The 18,669-nt window shown below is 36.5% G+C and overlaps 2 protein-coding genes across 2 annotated transcripts; one reads left to right on the forward strand and one right to left on the reverse strand.

Annotated features, from left to right (window-relative positions):
* The first annotated feature begins 8,000 nt into the window (after nt 1-8,000).
* Nucleotides 8,001-9,907, forward strand: LOC133868911 (sphingolipid delta(4)-desaturase DES1-like). The gene is made up of 2 exons (XM_062305909.1): nt 8,001-8,126; nt 9,569-9,907. Exons 1-2 carry the CDS (start codon nt 8,001-8,003, stop codon nt 9,905-9,907), a joined length of 465 nt encoding a protein of 154 aa, XP_062161893.1.
* Nucleotides 9,908-13,742: 3,835 nt separating this feature from the next.
* Nucleotides 13,743-14,564, reverse strand: LOC133868912 (F-box/kelch-repeat protein At3g06240-like). Its single transcript, XM_062305910.1, has one exon. The coding sequence runs from the start codon at nt 14,562-14,564 to the stop codon at nt 13,743-13,745; it is 822 nt and encodes a 273-aa protein (XP_062161894.1).
* Nucleotides 14,565-18,669: the final 4,105 nt, after the last annotated feature.

Genomic DNA, 18,669 nt, shown 5'->3' on the forward strand with positions numbered 1-18,669 from the left:
AACTTGATAAGTAATTTTGCATCCTAAAAGGCGAGAAGAATGAATTTTAAATAAAAATATAATTTTAAATCAAAAAATATTTAATTTTAAATAAAAAGCCACACTTAAACTTGCTCTTGTGTACTTATAATTTTTTTTTTCTTTAAATTGGATTATAAGATATAGGTCGCTGACTCGCTATATAAATTGAATTTGTTAAAAGTTTAAGTAATTTTTAAACAACGTTGTTAAACGTTTATATATATATATATATTACATTTCGTCCCTTTTTGCTCTTAAATCTATTTTTATTTAAATTTAAAATTGTTTGTAATATCTGAAAATAAATATAAGAAATACTAATATGGGACTGTAAAAATAATTCTGCATGATATGTAAAAAGAAAGATCATGTGCAGAACCCTTGTACTCCTCCTTTAATCTTAAAATTCTCTCACTATTGCTCCAAAGGAGAATAAATATTTCACAAAACATCATTTGATAAGAAGCAAAAAATATTGTCTCAACAAATCTATGCTACCTGAAACACACTTGGAACTGAAATAGAAAGATGGTCATTGTCAATATTTGTCCTGCTCTTCAAATGCTTGATAGAAACTAGGGTCTCCATGTAAGTAACCAAATTTGTCCGGCGTGTTACTCCATTACCAATTTGGAGATTACTCATTTCTTTGGTCAAGGGGTCATATAAGACCAGCTGATTGTCCTGTTTTACCAAGAACATGGTTTCATTCTTCCAGAATCCTAATGGTCTTTCAATTTCTTTTAACGGTCTAATAGTGAAAAGCTTAGTCCAGGAGTCCTTAACACCAACTTCAAGCAACAACCATATATCAAAGCAAGCTACGTCGTCCAAACATTCTTCTTCCGAATAATCTGAAATACCATCTTCCATGATCTTAACTACCATAGCAATCGATTCCTTCAACATGAAAAAGTGTTTGCTATCATTTAAAACATCATCTGGCACCAGTGTTTTTAGGAATATCTCATCGCTGATGTCAAATGACAAAACACCCTCCCAATCATAAGTATATACCCGCCAACTCCAAGAAGCCATGATGAATGAATTGGGACCACACGGTGGCGCATCACAATAGCCTCCTTCTCTCTTAAAGCATCCCAAGTTTCTGCACAATTATAGACTCCCTTTTTGGATTTCCAGACAGCTAGATCCTCCAACCCAATCTTCACTAATGGAAGCTGACTTTGGATGTGAACTAGAAATTCCAAATGAGCATATGGCTAAAACCTCCTGCCTCTCGGATGATGGAAGAAAGTTTGGCATCAACACAACTTCCTACATCATATATAAACAAGTCTATATCCATACTTGTCAAGGAGGTAACCGTCCGGATGCCAACAATCTTGCCACATGAATATCCAGTTACCATCACCTACCCTGAAGCTTAAAAACTTCTTGGCCACTTCTCTTAGTTTCAGAAGTTGTTTCCAGCTCCAAGAACAGGATTTAGGGATAAAAATCTTTCAAAAACTTCTACCCTTTAACCAGTTCTCTCCTACCCAAGCAACCCAAAGCGATCCAGCCTGAGCAAAGAGACTCCAGATATGTTTCAACATAGCTGCCCGATTCTAAATAGCCATTCTTTTAATTCCCAGCCCCCCTTCTTTCTTAGGAACACACACCTTGTCCCACGCAACTTTAGCTCTAGCATGAGAATCATTTCTGAAAGATTTTGAACTTCAATGATTTTCATTGATGTATAGAATGGTATAAATAGAGGACTAGATTACATGTAATCCTATCTAAAATTTGAATTACAAAAACAGAATTCTCATCTATCTATATTCAAATTCGAAAATACAGAATCCTATCTCTAGATGTTATCCATTAGTTAGAGATCGTTTGAATGAGTCTTCAATTGAATCTGGACGTGATGAATCTGGACGTGATGACTCTGCACGTGTATTAGATGAGGTGGCAGGGATATCGTTTACAGCCCCCTGCAAGTTGATGGGGACGAAACAAACCATAAGCTTGTCACGTAGAAACTGAAATCTGGCTGAACTCAAACCCTTAGTGAAGATGTTAGCAATTTGATCGTGTGTGCTAATGTATTTGATGGAGATATCACCTTTGAGCACCTTCTCACGAATGAAGTGGTAGTCGACTTCTATGTGCTTAGTCCTAGCATGATAAACAAGGATAGAAGCAAGTGCAAGAGCCCCAATATTATCACACCAAAGGCGTGGAGTAGCAAATAATAGAATATCATGATCCTTAAATAACATTCGCAACCAAAAGAGATCAGTAGTGGCAATGGCCATGGCACGATATTCAGCCTTTGTGCTCGAATGTGCAACCACAGATTGTTTCTTGGCAGTCCAAGAAATGAGAGATGATCCCAAGCTATGCCAATTCCTGTTGTGGAGCGACAATCATTTGAATTACCCGCCCAGTCAAAATCACAGAAAGCTTGAAGTGTCAAGGGTCCTTTGGTGAACCATAAGCCGTGGTCAATAGTGCCTTTGAGATAACGTAGAACTCGTTTAGCCGCTGTCCAATGGAGAGTAGATGGGTGATGCATGTGTTGGCATAGCTGGTTGACAGAAAATGCAATATCTGGACGTGTTAAAGTACAATATTGTAAAGCCCCTGCTGTTTGGCGATAGGTAGTAATGTTTGTTGGAGATAAAGGATCACCATTGGCAGTGGACATTTTGGAACCAGCAAGGCATGGAGAGGAAATGGCTTTGCACCCAACATATTGGACTTGGATAGAAGATCTAAAATATATTTTGATTGCCTTAGATGTAAGCCTTGAGAAGAACGGACAGCTTGTATTCCCAAGAAGAAATGCAAGTTGCCGAGATCCTTAAGTTTAAAAACTTGTTGAAGCTGAGTAATAACAGAGACAATATGGGATGTAGATGTGCCAGTTAATAATATATCATCTACATAGATCAATAAGTAGAGATGCATAGTTCCTCGATGAAGTATAAATAAGGAGCTGTCAACAGAAGAAGATACAAACCCAAGCTCCAATATTGTCTGAGAAAGGCGTGTAAACCAAGCTCGCGGTGCTTGTTTAAGGCCATACAAAGACTTGTGCAACTTGCAAACATGAGAGGGAAATTGAGGATCAATGAATCCTCTAGGTTGTTCCATATACACTTCTTCAAGCAAGTGACTGTGGAGAAAAGCATTCGAGACGTCTAGTTGACGAATATTCCAATTAAATTGGACAGCAAGGGCCAAGAGAACCAGGACTATGGAAGGCTTCACCACAGGACTGAAAGTTTCTGTAAAATCCACCCCACTTTCTTGATCAAAGCCCTTAGCAACCAACTGCTTTATAACGATCAATAGAGCCATCCTGCTTCTCTTTGATCTTGTAAACCCATTTACTCCGGATGATATTGTGGTTTGAAGGTCAAGGACATAAGGACCAAGTCTAATTTGCAATAAGAACATCAAATTCATCACCCATTGCAGCTCTCCATTCATGGGATTTGGCTGCTTCGGAGTAGCAAGTAGGTTCTGGTGGAAAAGAAACACTGGAAAGAGCACACAAAGGATGCTTGGTGGAGAAGAATGAAGTGTAATTAGGAAAGGAATGAGTCCGCAAATTACCTGTCTTAGAGCGGGTGCGCATGGAATGAGTGGAAATAGGAGCTAAAGAAGTGTCGGGAGGTGGGGAAATAATCGGATCAGAGGATTCAACATGTTGGGAAGAATCTTGTGGAGAAGTATCCTGTGTAGAGATGAAGAACTTATAGGAGAAGAAACCTGGTGAGCAGGGGACAGGTCATGTGATGAAATAGGCAAGGAAGTATCACTCGGTAGAGGTGGAGATGAGGCGTGTAGTGATGGAGGTGTGTCTGTGTTAACATGTTGTATCTGGACTGAAGATGAAGATGGAATGTTACAAAAAATAGAAAAAGAAAAGAAGATACCAAACCTAGAGTGGTAGGAGAGAGGACACCCTTTTCAGTAGGAAATCTGGACTCGTCAAATACCACATGCCTTGACACATAAACCTTGCGAGAGATCAGATCTAGACAGCGATACCCACGGTGATTATTGCGATAATCCAAGAAAATACAGTGCTTACTCCTAAACATTAACTTATGAGTGGAGTATGGACGTAAAAGAGGAAAACAGAAACACCCAAAGGAACGAAACAAAGAGTAATATGGACTTTTGTTAAAGAGTTTAAAGTAGGGGGATACATTGTCAATTATTGGAGAAGGAAGACGATTTATTATAAAAACCGATGTAGCAAAAGCATCAACCCAAAATATGGAAGAGAGATGAGATTGTGCAAGTAAAGACAATCCCATTTCCATAATATGACGATGTTTACGCTCAGCCACACCATTTTGTTGTGGTGTGTGAGGACAAGAAATGCGGTGAAGTATGCCATGAGTGACCAAAAATTTTTTAAATTGAGTTGACATATATTCACCACCACCATCACATTGAAATTGTTTAATGGAACATGAGAATTGATTTTCCACAAGAGATTTAAATTGCAGAAAAATAGAGAAATCATCGGATTTATGATGAATGGGATACAACCAAGTGAACGTTGAAAAATCATCAATAAGTAAAACATAATAAGAACAACCACCTAAAGACTTTGTAGAACATGACCAAACATCCGAATGGATGAGATCTAAAGGACGCATAGAGACTCGAGGAGAAGATAGAAATGGAAGTTGCTTGCTTTTGCCGAGTTGACAAGGTTCACAAACACCATTCAATTGTTTGATTCCACTGACCGGAAGAGAAAACTGCTGGAGAACTTGAGACACAACTGGCTGAGAAGCATGACCAAGACGAGAATGCCACACAGCTGCAGACGTCTTGACACCTAAGAGAGCAGTCAAGGCATGCTGCTTATTGACGAAAAACGATTTCAACCGAATAGGGTAAAGACCTCCTTCACTCTGGCCTTCTAGGAGGGTGAGACCCGTGCGGTTGTCCTTAACAAAATAATGAGAACCAGTGAGAATAAAGAAGCAAGCATTATCTTGACAAAATTGATTAATTGAGAGTAGGTTAGCATAAGCTTGAGGACAATGTAAGACTTTAGAGAGATGAAAGGAAGATTAAGGAGTGTGAAAAACTATAGAACCAGTGTTTTGAATTCTCAAACCTGTACCATTTCCCACTGCTACATCTTCAGAACCCAAATACGGCTGATGTACGGAGAGCTGCTCCAGGTTGGCAGTAATGTGCTGATTGACAGCACTGTCAGCATACCACGGGTCATTTGCAATATCTGAATTGAAGGTGGTAACCATGGCAGATAGTTGGGTAGAAGGATGATGACCTTGGAAGGCATGATCCATCCTATGAAAACAATCCAACGCTTGATGATAAAATTTCCCACAGATTTGACATGGTGGTTTGTCCGATGCTGGAGGAGACGAAGCTGCTCGGCGAAACTTGGGTGAAGAAGTGGCAAGTTTGGGACCATTCCACCGTTTTCCAGGGGGTTTGGACTTACGGTGTTGAGGATGAAAATTCGGCTTGGAGGAGAACATGGCAAAATGGTGAGAATCAGCAGTGTTAGCAGCATTTTGGCCTTCCAACAGGAGCTCGTAAGAGAGTAATTCATCATGGAATTTGATGAAGGTAAGTGACTTGTGACGAGAAGCCACCGAAAGAGAAGTAACAATCGAGTTGAAGGAGGGATGAAGTCCACCAACCACGTAACCGATAAGTGCATCATCAGTAACCGGTTGTCCAACAGCTTCAAGTTGAGCAAAAAATTGCTTGGTTGTTGCAAGATAATCAATGCAAGACTTGGAACCTCGATGAAGACTCTGAAGTTGGCATTGAAGATGAGAAATATGAGTCTTAGAATGAGAGGCAAACCGGCTGGAGAGGGAATCCCAGACTGCCTTAGCACTAGTGACACCAAAGGTTGTCGACATCACTTTTTCCGAGAGAGTTGCATTAATCCAAGAAAAAACAAATTGATCTTTCTTAGTCCAAAGACGAAAATTTGGACTGAGGGTAGCAGTAGCTGTCCCTTTATCATCTAGAACGTACTTGGGAGGGCACGGCTCAGAACCATCCACGAAACCCATCAAGTCGTTTGTCTTCAAAATAGGAATCATTTGGTTGGACCATGTGATGTAGTTGGGTCCTTCCAATTTGAAGGTCATAAGTTGGCCAAGATTAGGCAAAATGAATGGAGGAGAGTCGGCAGAACTGGAGGCCATAGATAAATGAGATAGTAAATGAGCGGAAGAAAATAGTGTGGAAAAGATCGAAGGAAAAAAAAGAAAAAAGAAAAAAAAGTGTGAGCAATTACAACACTGATACCATGAAAGATTTTGAACTTCAATGATTTCATTGATGTATAGAATGGTATAAATAGAGGACTAGATTACATGTAGTCCTATCTAAAGTTTGAATTACAAAAACAGAATTCTAATCTATCTCAATTCAAATTCAAAAATACAGAATCCTATCTCTAGATGTTATCCATTAGTTAGAGATCGTTTGAATGAGTTTTCAACTGAATCTGGACGTGATGATGAATCTGGACATGATGACTCTGCACGTGTATTAGATGAGGTGGCAGAGATATCATTTACAATTTCCACTCCACAAGAACCTGTTAAGTTTATGCTCCAGCATCTGAATTACTTTCATTGGCAACATAAACACTCTAAACCAGAATACTTGCAAGCTAAACAGAACAGAGGAGATTAATTGCAATCTGCCTGCAAATGATAAATGTTTGACCACCAAGAATCAATTATGGCAGTGAATTTAGCAAGCAAGCCTTCACAATCTGCAGCTGAAAGGCTCTTTGTAATAAGAGGCACACCCAAATACCGAACAGGAAACTGGCCTTCTCTCATCTACCATACACTCAACAGACCCTCTTTATGAACAGGCCTAACCCTAGAGCAAAAGAAAGAACTCTTTACTGGATTAGATTTCAATCCCGAGAGTCCCTCAAATTCAGCAAGAGTATCTTTAATGGATCTAATAGAATGCAAATTAGCAGCAGAAAAAATAAGCAAGTCATCCGCAAAACAAAGATGAGTAAGCTTCAAAGAGTGGCATTTCAGATGAAAGCCAAATCTAGGATTAGTAGTAGCTGCCTGAGCCAATGAAAGGGAAAGAATTTCCATTGCAACAACAAACAGATAAGGGGAGATAGGATCCCCTTGTCTTAAACCCTTTCTTCCTTGAAAATAGCCCACTGAAGTGCCATTAAGAGAAATAGAGAACCGAGGGCTAGTAATGCACTCTTTGATCCAGCCTACAAACTTCAAAGGAGCTCCAAAACAAACCAAGCAATGCAGCACAAACTTCCAATCAACCGAGTCATATGCTTTCATTAAGTCAACCTTGAGGGTGCACCTAGGTTTACCTTGACTTTTATGATAATCACTAATCAACTCTTGTGCAAGAAGAATGTTTTCAGCAATGCTTCTATTAGGAATAAAAGCACCTTGATTGAGGCTAATAATTTCATTAAGTCTCGGGAGAAGCCTATTAGCAAGGATCTTGGTAATGCATTTATAGATCACATTACAACAAGAAATAGGCCTATAATCTCCCATAGAAGAGGGGTTTTTTTTTTTTAAAATCTTAGGGACTAAAGAGATAATTATAGCATTTACCACTTTGAGCAGCCTCCCGGTTTTTAAAAACTCTAAAACAGCCTCCATAACCACATCACCAACAATAGGCCAAGCTCTATGGTAAAAGCTAGCTAAAAAACCATCCGGCCCTGGAGCCTTGTTCTTACTCATAGAGAAGATTCTGCGTTTAATTTATTCTTTGGTCACCTCTGCAACCATACCAGTCGAACTAGAAGGAGAAATTTTTTTTCTGAATAAGGTAGGAAACTCGGATTGAGAGAAATGATGAGTTGATTCACCAAGCAATTTATGGTAGAAAGCAGTAGCCAACTCCTTTATTTGCTATATATCCTCCATAAGATTCCCCTCAGCATCCTTTAAAGTCTTGATCAGGTTAGAAGAATTTCTAACTTTGACCAATCTATGGAAGAAGCCATTATTCCCATCTCCAAGATTCAGCCATTGATTCCTGGATTTCTGCTTAAGGAAATTCTCCTCAGCAGTAGAAATAGAGACATACTCATGCATACACTCCCTCTCCTTCTTGTGGCAATCCACATTTCCATGAGAAGCCAAAAAAGAGACTTGAGCCCAAGCAGGAGCTTGCCTAGCAAGCTGAACCTTCTGATCCAAACCTCCAAACACTTCTAGATTTTTTGCTTTCAGGATTGACTAGTGGCCTTTAGTTTTGAATGGAGTTGATACATAGGATAGCCTTCCACCTCAGTACACCAGCCATCCCTGATCCACTCCAAGAAACCAATGAATTTGAGTTTGAGTCCCATTTGCTGACATAAACCAATGAATTCTAGATCCTAAAGCAGCTCATTTGGATTTGGTGATAAAGCTTCAGGCATATTTTTGTCTCCAATATTGTATTTTTAATAGAATATTCCACTCCCCCCCCTTTCTCTCAGTGGTGTTGAGAAATATGTTTTCAATGTTTTATCATCATGGAATATGCTGAATGAATGTTTAACATGTTTGCTTCAGAAGATTTATAAATATTTTGTCCTTGCAAATCAATTTCTTAAGAGAAGAATTTGAATGACTTAAGAGTTTCGATCCTGTTCTTTCATATGTCATTTTAATGTACAACAAGCAATTTAGTGAGGTAGAGAGAACACCTGTTATTTCTGAGTGGATTGATTAGTGTTTCTCTTTAGAGCATAGAAATACGTATTTTTCCTATCTGTGCATGGTTTGCCATTTGAGAATTGAGTGTTCTGCATCAACATTTGTCTTTTGTTTATACCAATTCTGAATCCACCTACATATAAAAATTTGTAAAGGGTTTCCATTAGATCTCATGGTACAAGTGCTTGTCATGCTGATAGTTTATATTTTCTTCTCCTTCTTGTAATGAACAAAAGAGTACATCTGATCTTTTGCTTTACAAGACGTCTTATGCGCCTAGTCTCCTAAAGCTCTCTCATTTGTTGCATTGAAAGTAGTTTGATTATTGTTCTTGTTGTAGATGTGGTGCTTAGAGTGATATGCATCTGAACAAGTAGCGCTTTAGAACATATGAGTGATTTGGAAACTAGAAGCTTTTCTTTGTGTAGTTCGAAGAAGGGTAAATTTCTATGCATGAGCTATGCTGGCTTAGAAATGGTGATATTATTGAAAGTGCTAATTATGCATTTATAAAAGTCTTCTGTCGTGCCTTCGAATTTGTAAAGAAACTTCAAAAGCCATTTTCTCCAGCAAAAGCCTGGTTTTAGTATATTTGAACATTCTTTCCTTTGAACACCCTCCTAATCCCCACGGACTTGCAGTAAGAAGCATCAAGTAGCGAAATTATCTGCAATCTTGGGAATGTATTTATTTAGTGAACCACATTGTTTTTCTGAAGCTGATTTTTTCTGTAGTGGTGACTGTATATAGTGATTGTTCTGCTCTGTAGAATATTGAGACTTACATGACCATGAGCTAATCAGCTATTGTTATTGAAATTTCTGTTTCATGTCCTTGTAATTGTGGTGTTGCAGATAGCTTTGGCTGTTTTTCTTCAACTATGGACTGCTACCTTGCTCCAAAATGATGGTTGGCTGAAGATACTAGCAACAGCCTACTTCTTTGGCTCTTTTCTCAACCACAACCTATTCTTAGCCATCCATGAACTCAGCCACAATCTTGCCTTCTCAACTCCAGTCTACAACCGTTGGCTCGGGATTTTTGCTAACCTCCCGATTGGTGTACCCATGTCTGTCACCTTTCAAAAATATCACCTTGAGCATCACCGCTTCCAAGGAGTAGATGGCATTGCTATGGACGTCCCAAGCAATACTGAAGCACATCTTGTGACAAATGCTGTTGCCAAAACTTAAAGACTAACCGTGCGGGACGGGTTCGCGTGGGGCGGGGATTGCCGGTATTGCGGGGCGGTGCGGGTATTTTGAGTGGCATTTACGTACTTTTGATTTTATTTTGTAAAAAAATAAAAAATTCAAAAAAATACTGGTTTTTTAAATAAAAAATTAAATTCATATTTCCATTCAAGAACATTTTCCATGGAATTAGCCTTTTAAACTAAAAGCCCCATCAACTATAAGATAAAATTCTAAGAAACATGATTTCTATTTTCTCCCATCAACAAAGCATAGTTGAATAAATGTAAAGAATAAAAAGTTATAATATTTCACTATTCCATGTAATCAATTTTCTTGTCTTTTCCAGAAGTAATGAAAAGATTATTTCAAATAACAATACAATAAAAATGTGTACACTTTAACATCCCATGAAATTGAACCATAAAAATTGTATTTCTCACACAATGAAATGAGCTAGTGGACCCCTTTTTTATTTTTATTTTCTTTTTTTCTCCTTTGTGCGGTGTGGGACGGAGTGGGACAGGGACCCGCATTTTTTAAAAGGTTAAACCCGCAACTTGCCCCGCCCCGCATAAATTTCTCAAATTAAGACCCTAACCCGCAAAAAAACTTGAAAACCCGGTCATTTGACTGGTGAGGTGGGGCGGGGCGGGGATTGCAGGTTTTGCACACCCCTACCTTCACTCTCACTGCATGAAGCATAGGTCGTATTGGTTGTCGGAGCTTGGCGCGTGGTCATCACGCACCAGAGAGCTTTTTGCTCTTTGGCTCACGTGACGGCCACACTCCACCTTTTCAAGTCGTGCATGGTTGCGGTTGGGGTCTACGGCATCCGATCTGCGGCAGGGTGCTACCGGTGAAAGCGCGTGGCCTGCACACGCCGCAATCTCCGACGAAGCCAACTTTTGTTCCACTACTGGCAGCTTGTTTTTGGATTATTTTTTTTTTCCTGTGTTTGTGTTCTGTATTCCTCTTGATTCTCCGGTACAATCTGTCTGTGTATTACTCAAATTTTATTGAAATTTTTGTTGGCTAGATGCTAGATCAGTCATTTTTTTATTTGAGAATGTGCGTTAATGTAAGAGAGGCTTAAATGTAATTTTGGTAAGATTTGGTGTTTCCGCTCCAGCAGCTGTTTTTTAAGTCAGATCCTTCTGACTTAGAGTGTAGGGATCTTGTACCTCTTTCTCAAGATGTAAGCCTTCAAGCCTTTTTCAGCAATATACAGTAGCACATGAAACATGCTACATGTTCTAAAAATAAAATAAAATAAAATAAAAAAAGAGGATGCGTGTCTTATAAATTACTTTCCTTCTTAGCTAGTTGTCTTGTAATTTTTTTACATGGGTTATTGTCGTACATGTGTTGTATTCTATTTGGTCACTCGCCCCATGTATAATTTTTTACAATTCTAACAATTTGACATGTCTTCTTATATGTGAGTCATACATATTGGATATTTATTTATTTATTTTGTAGATCACATATCCAATGTTTGATTTAAAAAAAGTTGTTATAGTTGTATAGAAAGTCGTAAATATTTCATATCACGTATCATATAGTTTAGGGCCGGCTGGAGCCTTAGGCGGATTAGGCGGCGCCTAAGGCCCCCAATTCAAAAAATATTAATAGAGATTTATTTCTTTAAAAAAAAGGCCTTAATTACCACCAATACACTATAATAAGGCCCCAAATTATGGTAAAAATACATTAATATAATGCAGGGCCCCAATTTAACAAGGCCTCTAATTATGAAATATTAATGGAGATTTATTTCCAAAACCAAAACAAAAATAAATTGAAGGCCTTAACTACCAACGTTCAAAATAAAATGAGATATGGAAAGTCTTTAAATTGAAGGCTTTAATTACCAAAGTTCAAAATAGAATGAGATATGAAAAGTCTCTAAATTGAAGGCTATAATTAATTACCGATTCTCAAAAAATTAAATCCAACATTCAAAAGATTAAGACTTAATTAAGTCCAACTGTCCAACATTCAAAAAAATTGAAAGCCTTACGCCTTAACTCCAACGTTCAAGAATCAAAATAGAATGAAAAAATTAAAAAAAAATGTTAAGAAGATGGAAAGTTTTTAAGTTTCCTTTTCAAATCCTACTTTTTATGAGTTTCCATTTTTTATCTTAATTTCCCAATTCAAGTTAATCTTATTCGAATTTGAATTTTTCTCTTCTTTTAAGTCCTTAAAACCATTCCATATCTGATATGTGAAAAAAAAAAAAAAAAAAAAAAAAAAAAAAAAAAGGGGGAGGGGGGGAGGGGGTTAGTTACCAAAAATCAATCAATCAATTGCATTAATTTTTTTTATTCAATATTAAGAAATATTCTTACACTAATTTGTCTTTTCTTGTGTATGTTAAAAGTGTTAGATAATCGTATCATAAAGATGAAAGAGAACCGACCTTTTACAAATTAGGTTTTATCGTTCTATTTTTTTTAATTTATTTTATTCTAGTCATAGTATATATAATTTTTTATTATTATTATAAATCATGTTTATTTAATTTATAAATACTTTTAGTTATGGATAAAAAAACTTGATATGTAATATTGCATCCTAAAAAGCGAGAAGAATGAATTTTAAATAAAAATATAATTTTAAATCAAATAAAATTTAATTTTAAATAAAAAGCCCCACTTAAACTTGCCCGGGTATAGTTATAATTTTTTAGGGATAATTGCACCGTTGGTCCCTGTGGTATACCATAATTATTTTTCACTCCCTATGGTTTAAAAAGTTCATGGGAGGTCCTCGTGATATGCAATAATTACAAATCGATCCCTGGCGTCAAATTCTGTTAAATTTTTTAACAAATTCCGTCAAATGCCACGTCAGCGACACGTGTCGCCAATAAGATGGCGACACATGTCCACCGTAATAAAAAAATATAAATTTATTAAAAAATAAATAAAAATACTTATTTTTTTTTAAAAAAAAAACAAAAAAAAAAAATCAAAAAAATAAAACCTTAAGGAGCCGGCCACCCCCAAAGCTGGGGGCGCGCGCCACCCCCAGTGGCCGCAGGGGTGGTGCGCGGCCACCCCTGGATCTTCCAGGGGTGGCCCTCCCCAGTGGCTGGGGGCGGCCCCTTCAGCTTTTTTTTTTTTAATTTTTTTTTAAAAAAAAACAAGTATTTTTATTTTTTTTAATAAATTTATATTTTTTTATTACAGTGGACACGTGTCGCCATCTTATTGGCGACGCGTGTCGCTGACGTGGCATTTGACGAAATCTATTAAAAAATTTAACAGAATTTGACGCCAGGGATCGATTTGTAATTATTGCATATCACGAGGACCTCCCATGAACTTTTTAAACTATAGGGAGTGAAAAATAATTATGGTATACCACAGGGAGCAACGGTGCAATTATCCCTAATTTTTTTTATTCTTCTTTAAATTAGACTATAAGATATAGGTTGCTGACTCGTTATGTAAATTGAAAGACATTGACCAACAGGCAAAAATGTGTTATGTCATTTTTATCAAATCTAAGTCATTTGACCTATAATCAAAGAGCTCAATTTGAAATTTATGTCCACTGCCCTCATCAACCATATCTAAGTACCAAAACCTCTTCAAGAGTAAATTTCTTTGAGAAAGCAGGAAGAAAATATCTGAAAATAAATATAAGAAATACTAATATGGGACTGAAAAAGTAATTCTGCATGATATGTAAAAAGAAAGATCATGTTCAGAACCCTTGTACATCTCCTTTAATCTTAAAATTCTCCCATTATTGCTCCAAAGGAGAATGAATATTTCACAAAACATCATTTGACAAGATGCAAAAATATATTGTCTCAGCACATCTATGCTGCTTGAAACACACTTGTAACTGAAATATAGAGATGGTCATTGTCAACATCTGTCCTGCTCTTCAAATGCTTGATAGAAACTAGGGTCTCCATGTAAGTAACCAATTTTGTCCAGCCTGTTACTCCATAACCAATTAGCAAATTACTCATTTCTTTGGTCAAGGGGTCATACAAGACCAGCTGTTCGTCATCTTTTACCAAGAACATAGTTTCATTCTTCCAGAATCCTAATGGTCGTTCAATTTCTTTAAACGGTCCAATAGTGAAAAGCTTAGTCCAGGAGTCCTTAACACCAACTTCAAGCAACAACCATATATCAAAGAAACTCTCCCACATGTGGGCGTCCCAGTCACCATTTGGTCCATCTCCAACCAGGATAGTAACTGCCATAGCAATAGATTCATTCAACAAGAAAAAGTCTCTCTCACTATTCAAACCATCAACCATCAAAACATCTGGCAGCCATGTTTTTAGGAATACCTCATTGCTCATGTCAAATGACAAAACACCCTTCCAATCATCAACACGTGCGTCCCAAGAAGCCATCCCATTGACGTATGTGTTCAAGCCACAGATATAAGGATTTAAAGCACAACACATGGGGCTATCGCCTCGTCTCCAAGAATCGGCACTTAAGGTATATACCTCACTTTGGATTTCACTTGAGATTGAGTTAAAGACGTGAAAGGGATAAAGAAGTTTGATTATCTTGTAGTCATTAGTTTTGGCATCAAAACCAAATTCGATACATTCAACTCCGATGAAGTAGCGGGACAGGTTAAGGACAATCTTTGTTTCTTTAGTTGCAGGTTCCATATAACAACCTTGAAATTATGTAATGACTTGTCCTGGAGACAAACAAGACCATTGCAAGAACCCACGATAGAAATACTACCCTTGTCGATCCCAAAAACCGATGGAGGTGCAGGTTGTGTGTGGGATAGTTGGAGCGTTTCATGAGAAAGCGTGGATACAACAAAATCGTTAGTGATTTTGTCGTGCATTCTAAGGAGGATGTTTCTGTTGTTGTTGTTGTGTTGGAGGTGTTTTGTTATGAAGTTTTGGTGAGTAATGAGAGCGTACCAGGATTTGGAGACGCACTTGAATCGCAATAGAGAGACGATCGGAAGCCATACCAGAATCTCTGTCACCAAGTCTTCCGGCAATTCCTTGGCCATCAACTTCGGATTTCTGTGTTGCTTGGTTAAAGAATTTGATGCCCAACAAACGCAGAGATGATGAATTAGCAGGGTTAGGGGTTTTTTTCTTTTTCTTTTGAAAAAGATGGGATTTTGGGAAAGTAATCGGAATAGGTTTCTGAAGGACTGCTGAATGAAGGCCACGTGTTGTAGTCTTTTGATGTTGTCGTTGACTTTTCATTCAATTTACCGTGGTTTTCCATGTTCTTCTAGAATACTGTAATTTTATTTTTGAAGGAAGAATACTGTAGTTTTTTTAATGGAAGGGGATCGACTATACCCAGAAAATTACAGAACTGTGAGGAGGAATATTTGACCCTTTATGTGTCAAGCTTTCAATTACAATTTCTGTTCGTTGGAGATTAGGAAAACTGTATTTTTTTTTGTTAATAATACTCAATTTTTATCTTTGGCAGATAAAATTCAAAAGAGGTAAAAAATACATTTTGCTAAGTGAATAGTAATTGTTATTCACTATTAGGGATGTAATCGAGCTGAGTCGAGCCAAATCGAGTTTTAAGATTTTAAGATTAGCTCATTTATGAGTCGAGCTTAAATAGTCGAGTTCGAATTCGACCCAAGCTATAAAATGAATGTTCAAGCTTGATTTGTTTAAAACTCAGGCGAGCTCGAGCTTGTTGAAAATGACATTCGAGCCAAGCCGAGTCGGGTTACTCGACAAGCTCGACTCAACTAGAGCTCGAGGTAGGCTATTAAATTTTTCAATGTGTGCTCAAAGCAGAGTTTAAGCCTGAGTTTGTGAATAATCTCCATACTAACTATCAATAACTTAATATGTTAGTTTAACATACTAAATACTGTTATCAAAGTATCATAATTAATATGTAATAAAATATTTACTCAGCTAGTATACTATATGCTTATTTATATATATACAAAAAATATCGAATAATATATAGTCAATTACATTTACTTAATATATCTTAATTAACTAGATAATATGTTAGTTTATAAACTAACTAATTAGTATGTTAACTAATACGCACACATACAAATATTAAGTAACATATATAATATATATTACTTAATTACTAATATACAAGCTTAAATTTATATAACTCATTTTTAGTAATATATAAGACATGTGAACGAGTTAACGAGTCGGACTAACGAACCGGGCGAGCGATCCGATCAAACTTTAAACAAGCCGAGCTTAGGTATGTATCACTTACTAATCGAGCGGGATTCTACAGTAACGAGCAAGTTTCTATAGTATTGAACTTGAGTTCAGATCGGGCTAAACCGAGCAGGTATTAAGCGGGTTGTCGAACGAATTTGTTTATTTACATCTCTATTCAATGTAGCACATAATAAGAATAAAATATTATTTTTCTTGTTGAAGAAAGAGTTTCGAATTGTTTGCTCTTTATATTTTTACTTTTATCTTTATTTTTAAAACATTAAAAATTATTATTTTAAAAAAGTAGAAAGTAAAATAAAAAATCTATTAAAGTTTATATTGAAAAATTAGTAATTAAAATAAAAAATATGTCTTTTAAATAACTAAAATAACTATTATTGTTGGAGATGCATGAGGATCAATCATATCCAATACTAGTTATAAATGACAATTTTCTTGTGTATATTTTCTTTTACTCAGCACATCAATTACAGTTTAACAGGAACATGTTATTTACAATTAAAAAAAAAAAATTATTAAAATTTTTTAAAAAAATAAAAGGACGCCATTGAATCTACATTAAAAGCTACAACTTTGTTCAAGAAGCACAATTCTTGTATTGCTTTCAAAATTCACCTAAAAATTTCTGATTAGAACTTAATGTAATTATTTGTTCGGATTGAGAGAATTTATGCAGGTGATTATGAGGGACCGCTTATGAAACTTATCTGACAAGATAAATAATTGAGCAGTCTAATTTTTATTTGATCAAATAGGTCCCATAAGTGATATTTCACAATTAATTACTTAAATTCTCTCAAATTTAAACAAATAACTATAAAGCATCCTAATCCAAAAATTTCAAAACACTTCACAAAACTAGCAAAAAATGGAAGCACCCTTTGGCTGCAGCCTACAGAACACAATCCAAGGATATTTTATTGAATATGCTTAAAGAAACCCCTCAAAAATCAAACAGATTTCCAATTGTCCTAAACAATCGAGAAAATAATTAATTTATTGATAAACATTATCTTTTTGCAAGATCATATCTTGTTGTCAAATAAGTAATACATTTGTTCTTTTTGATTAAGATAATTTTAACACCCTTTTGCTTTATTCTCTCTCATACTTAAACCTTCGCTGTTTTTTCTCTCATTCTAGCCGCCAAAGGGAGGGGAGCGGAAAGATCTCATCTTTTCCCTCCTCGTCTTCTTACCTTCATGTATCTTTTACCTTTTGCTGTTGTTTGTCTAGATATTTCTCTAATCTTATTTACCTCTCTCGAGGTTTTATCTGTCGTCCAGTACAACTTATCCCACCCAAAATCGCAACCTTAGCGTCATGGCTCCTCCACCTTGTTAGTCTCTTTCTCCGTCACATTTTCTGTCTTCTACTTTGCGTCAGTAGTTGACTTTGTCAAAGTTCTCAAATATGGTTTTCTAAAAGCTAGATCTACATTCCTCTGACAATCCCTGCCATCCACGCGCCACTCCACCACAACCTCTGGTGCTCCAGCTCCTCGTAGCTGCCGATCGTTTCTCCATATGCCTTCCACGCACCAGCTCACTTGCAGCTCTCCTCCGCTCAGCTAGACGCTGAAGTTGCTATTTTTTTTTGGTGTTTTAGATGTTTGTTTGTTTTTGTCATTTTATGTTACATGAGTTATTGTCTCCCTTTAAGAGAAACTTTTGTAACTAGATTTGTATGTGTTTGTGCCTCTCTTCTGCGGTCCTTGATTCAAACAACAATACTTTTACCCCTTAAACCTCATTCTGCTAGTTGTTGTTGTTCCCAAGTAAATATTCAAATAGGTTAGCCTTAATATGTGCCCTTTTAGTTTCTATAACTGCCATGTGTGGCCCTTGAAAAGAACTGAGTCACTTGTTTGACTCATTTCTTATTATTTGTAATTATTTCAGCACTATTTTAGTTTGTTTTAAGTCTATTGTTGAAAAACACACCTTTTTTTTTTTTTTTTTTCTTTTTTTTCTTTTTTTTTTTTCGTTTATAAGATCATTCACTCATTCCTTTCAGATCAGGAGTGAGAATGACTCTCCCTTGTAACCTTTCCTTATTCAATTAAAAAGAAAAAAAAGAAAAAGAAAAGAAAAAAGAAAGAAGAAGTAATACATTTGTTTAAAGTGCACAAAACATTATAATTGCAATGTGACGAAGAGGATACTCTTTTGTGGGTTTCATACACATGGTATTTGTTCCTAGCCATCAACATCATACTCTTGTTCTACAGCCATCGACGCACACTGACAGTGGAGGCATGTGTTTTTTTCTTTTAATAATTAATTTACACATTCTGTGAAGAAGGGGCAGAATATTAAGTTTAATTCTAACATGGTATACATGTGTGCACAACTTTATTCATAAAAATGAAACAGAAATCTTGAGAGTTTGACAGGAAGAACTTTGAAATGAAAAACATCCGTATGGGTCCACAATAAATATTTGTAGAAAGAATATCAGGAAAATAGTTGAAAACTTGAAATGCTGAATTGCCTTAGCTACCACCTGAGTCCTCAATCAATAGGCTTCTGACTTTCTTACTTTCTTTCCTATGAGAGCA

This window comes from Alnus glutinosa, chromosome 5 (assembly GCF_958979055.1).
Source record: "Alnus glutinosa chromosome 5, dhAlnGlut1.1, whole genome shotgun sequence".
NCBI lineage: Eukaryota > Viridiplantae > Streptophyta > Magnoliopsida > Fagales > Betulaceae > Alnus > Alnus glutinosa.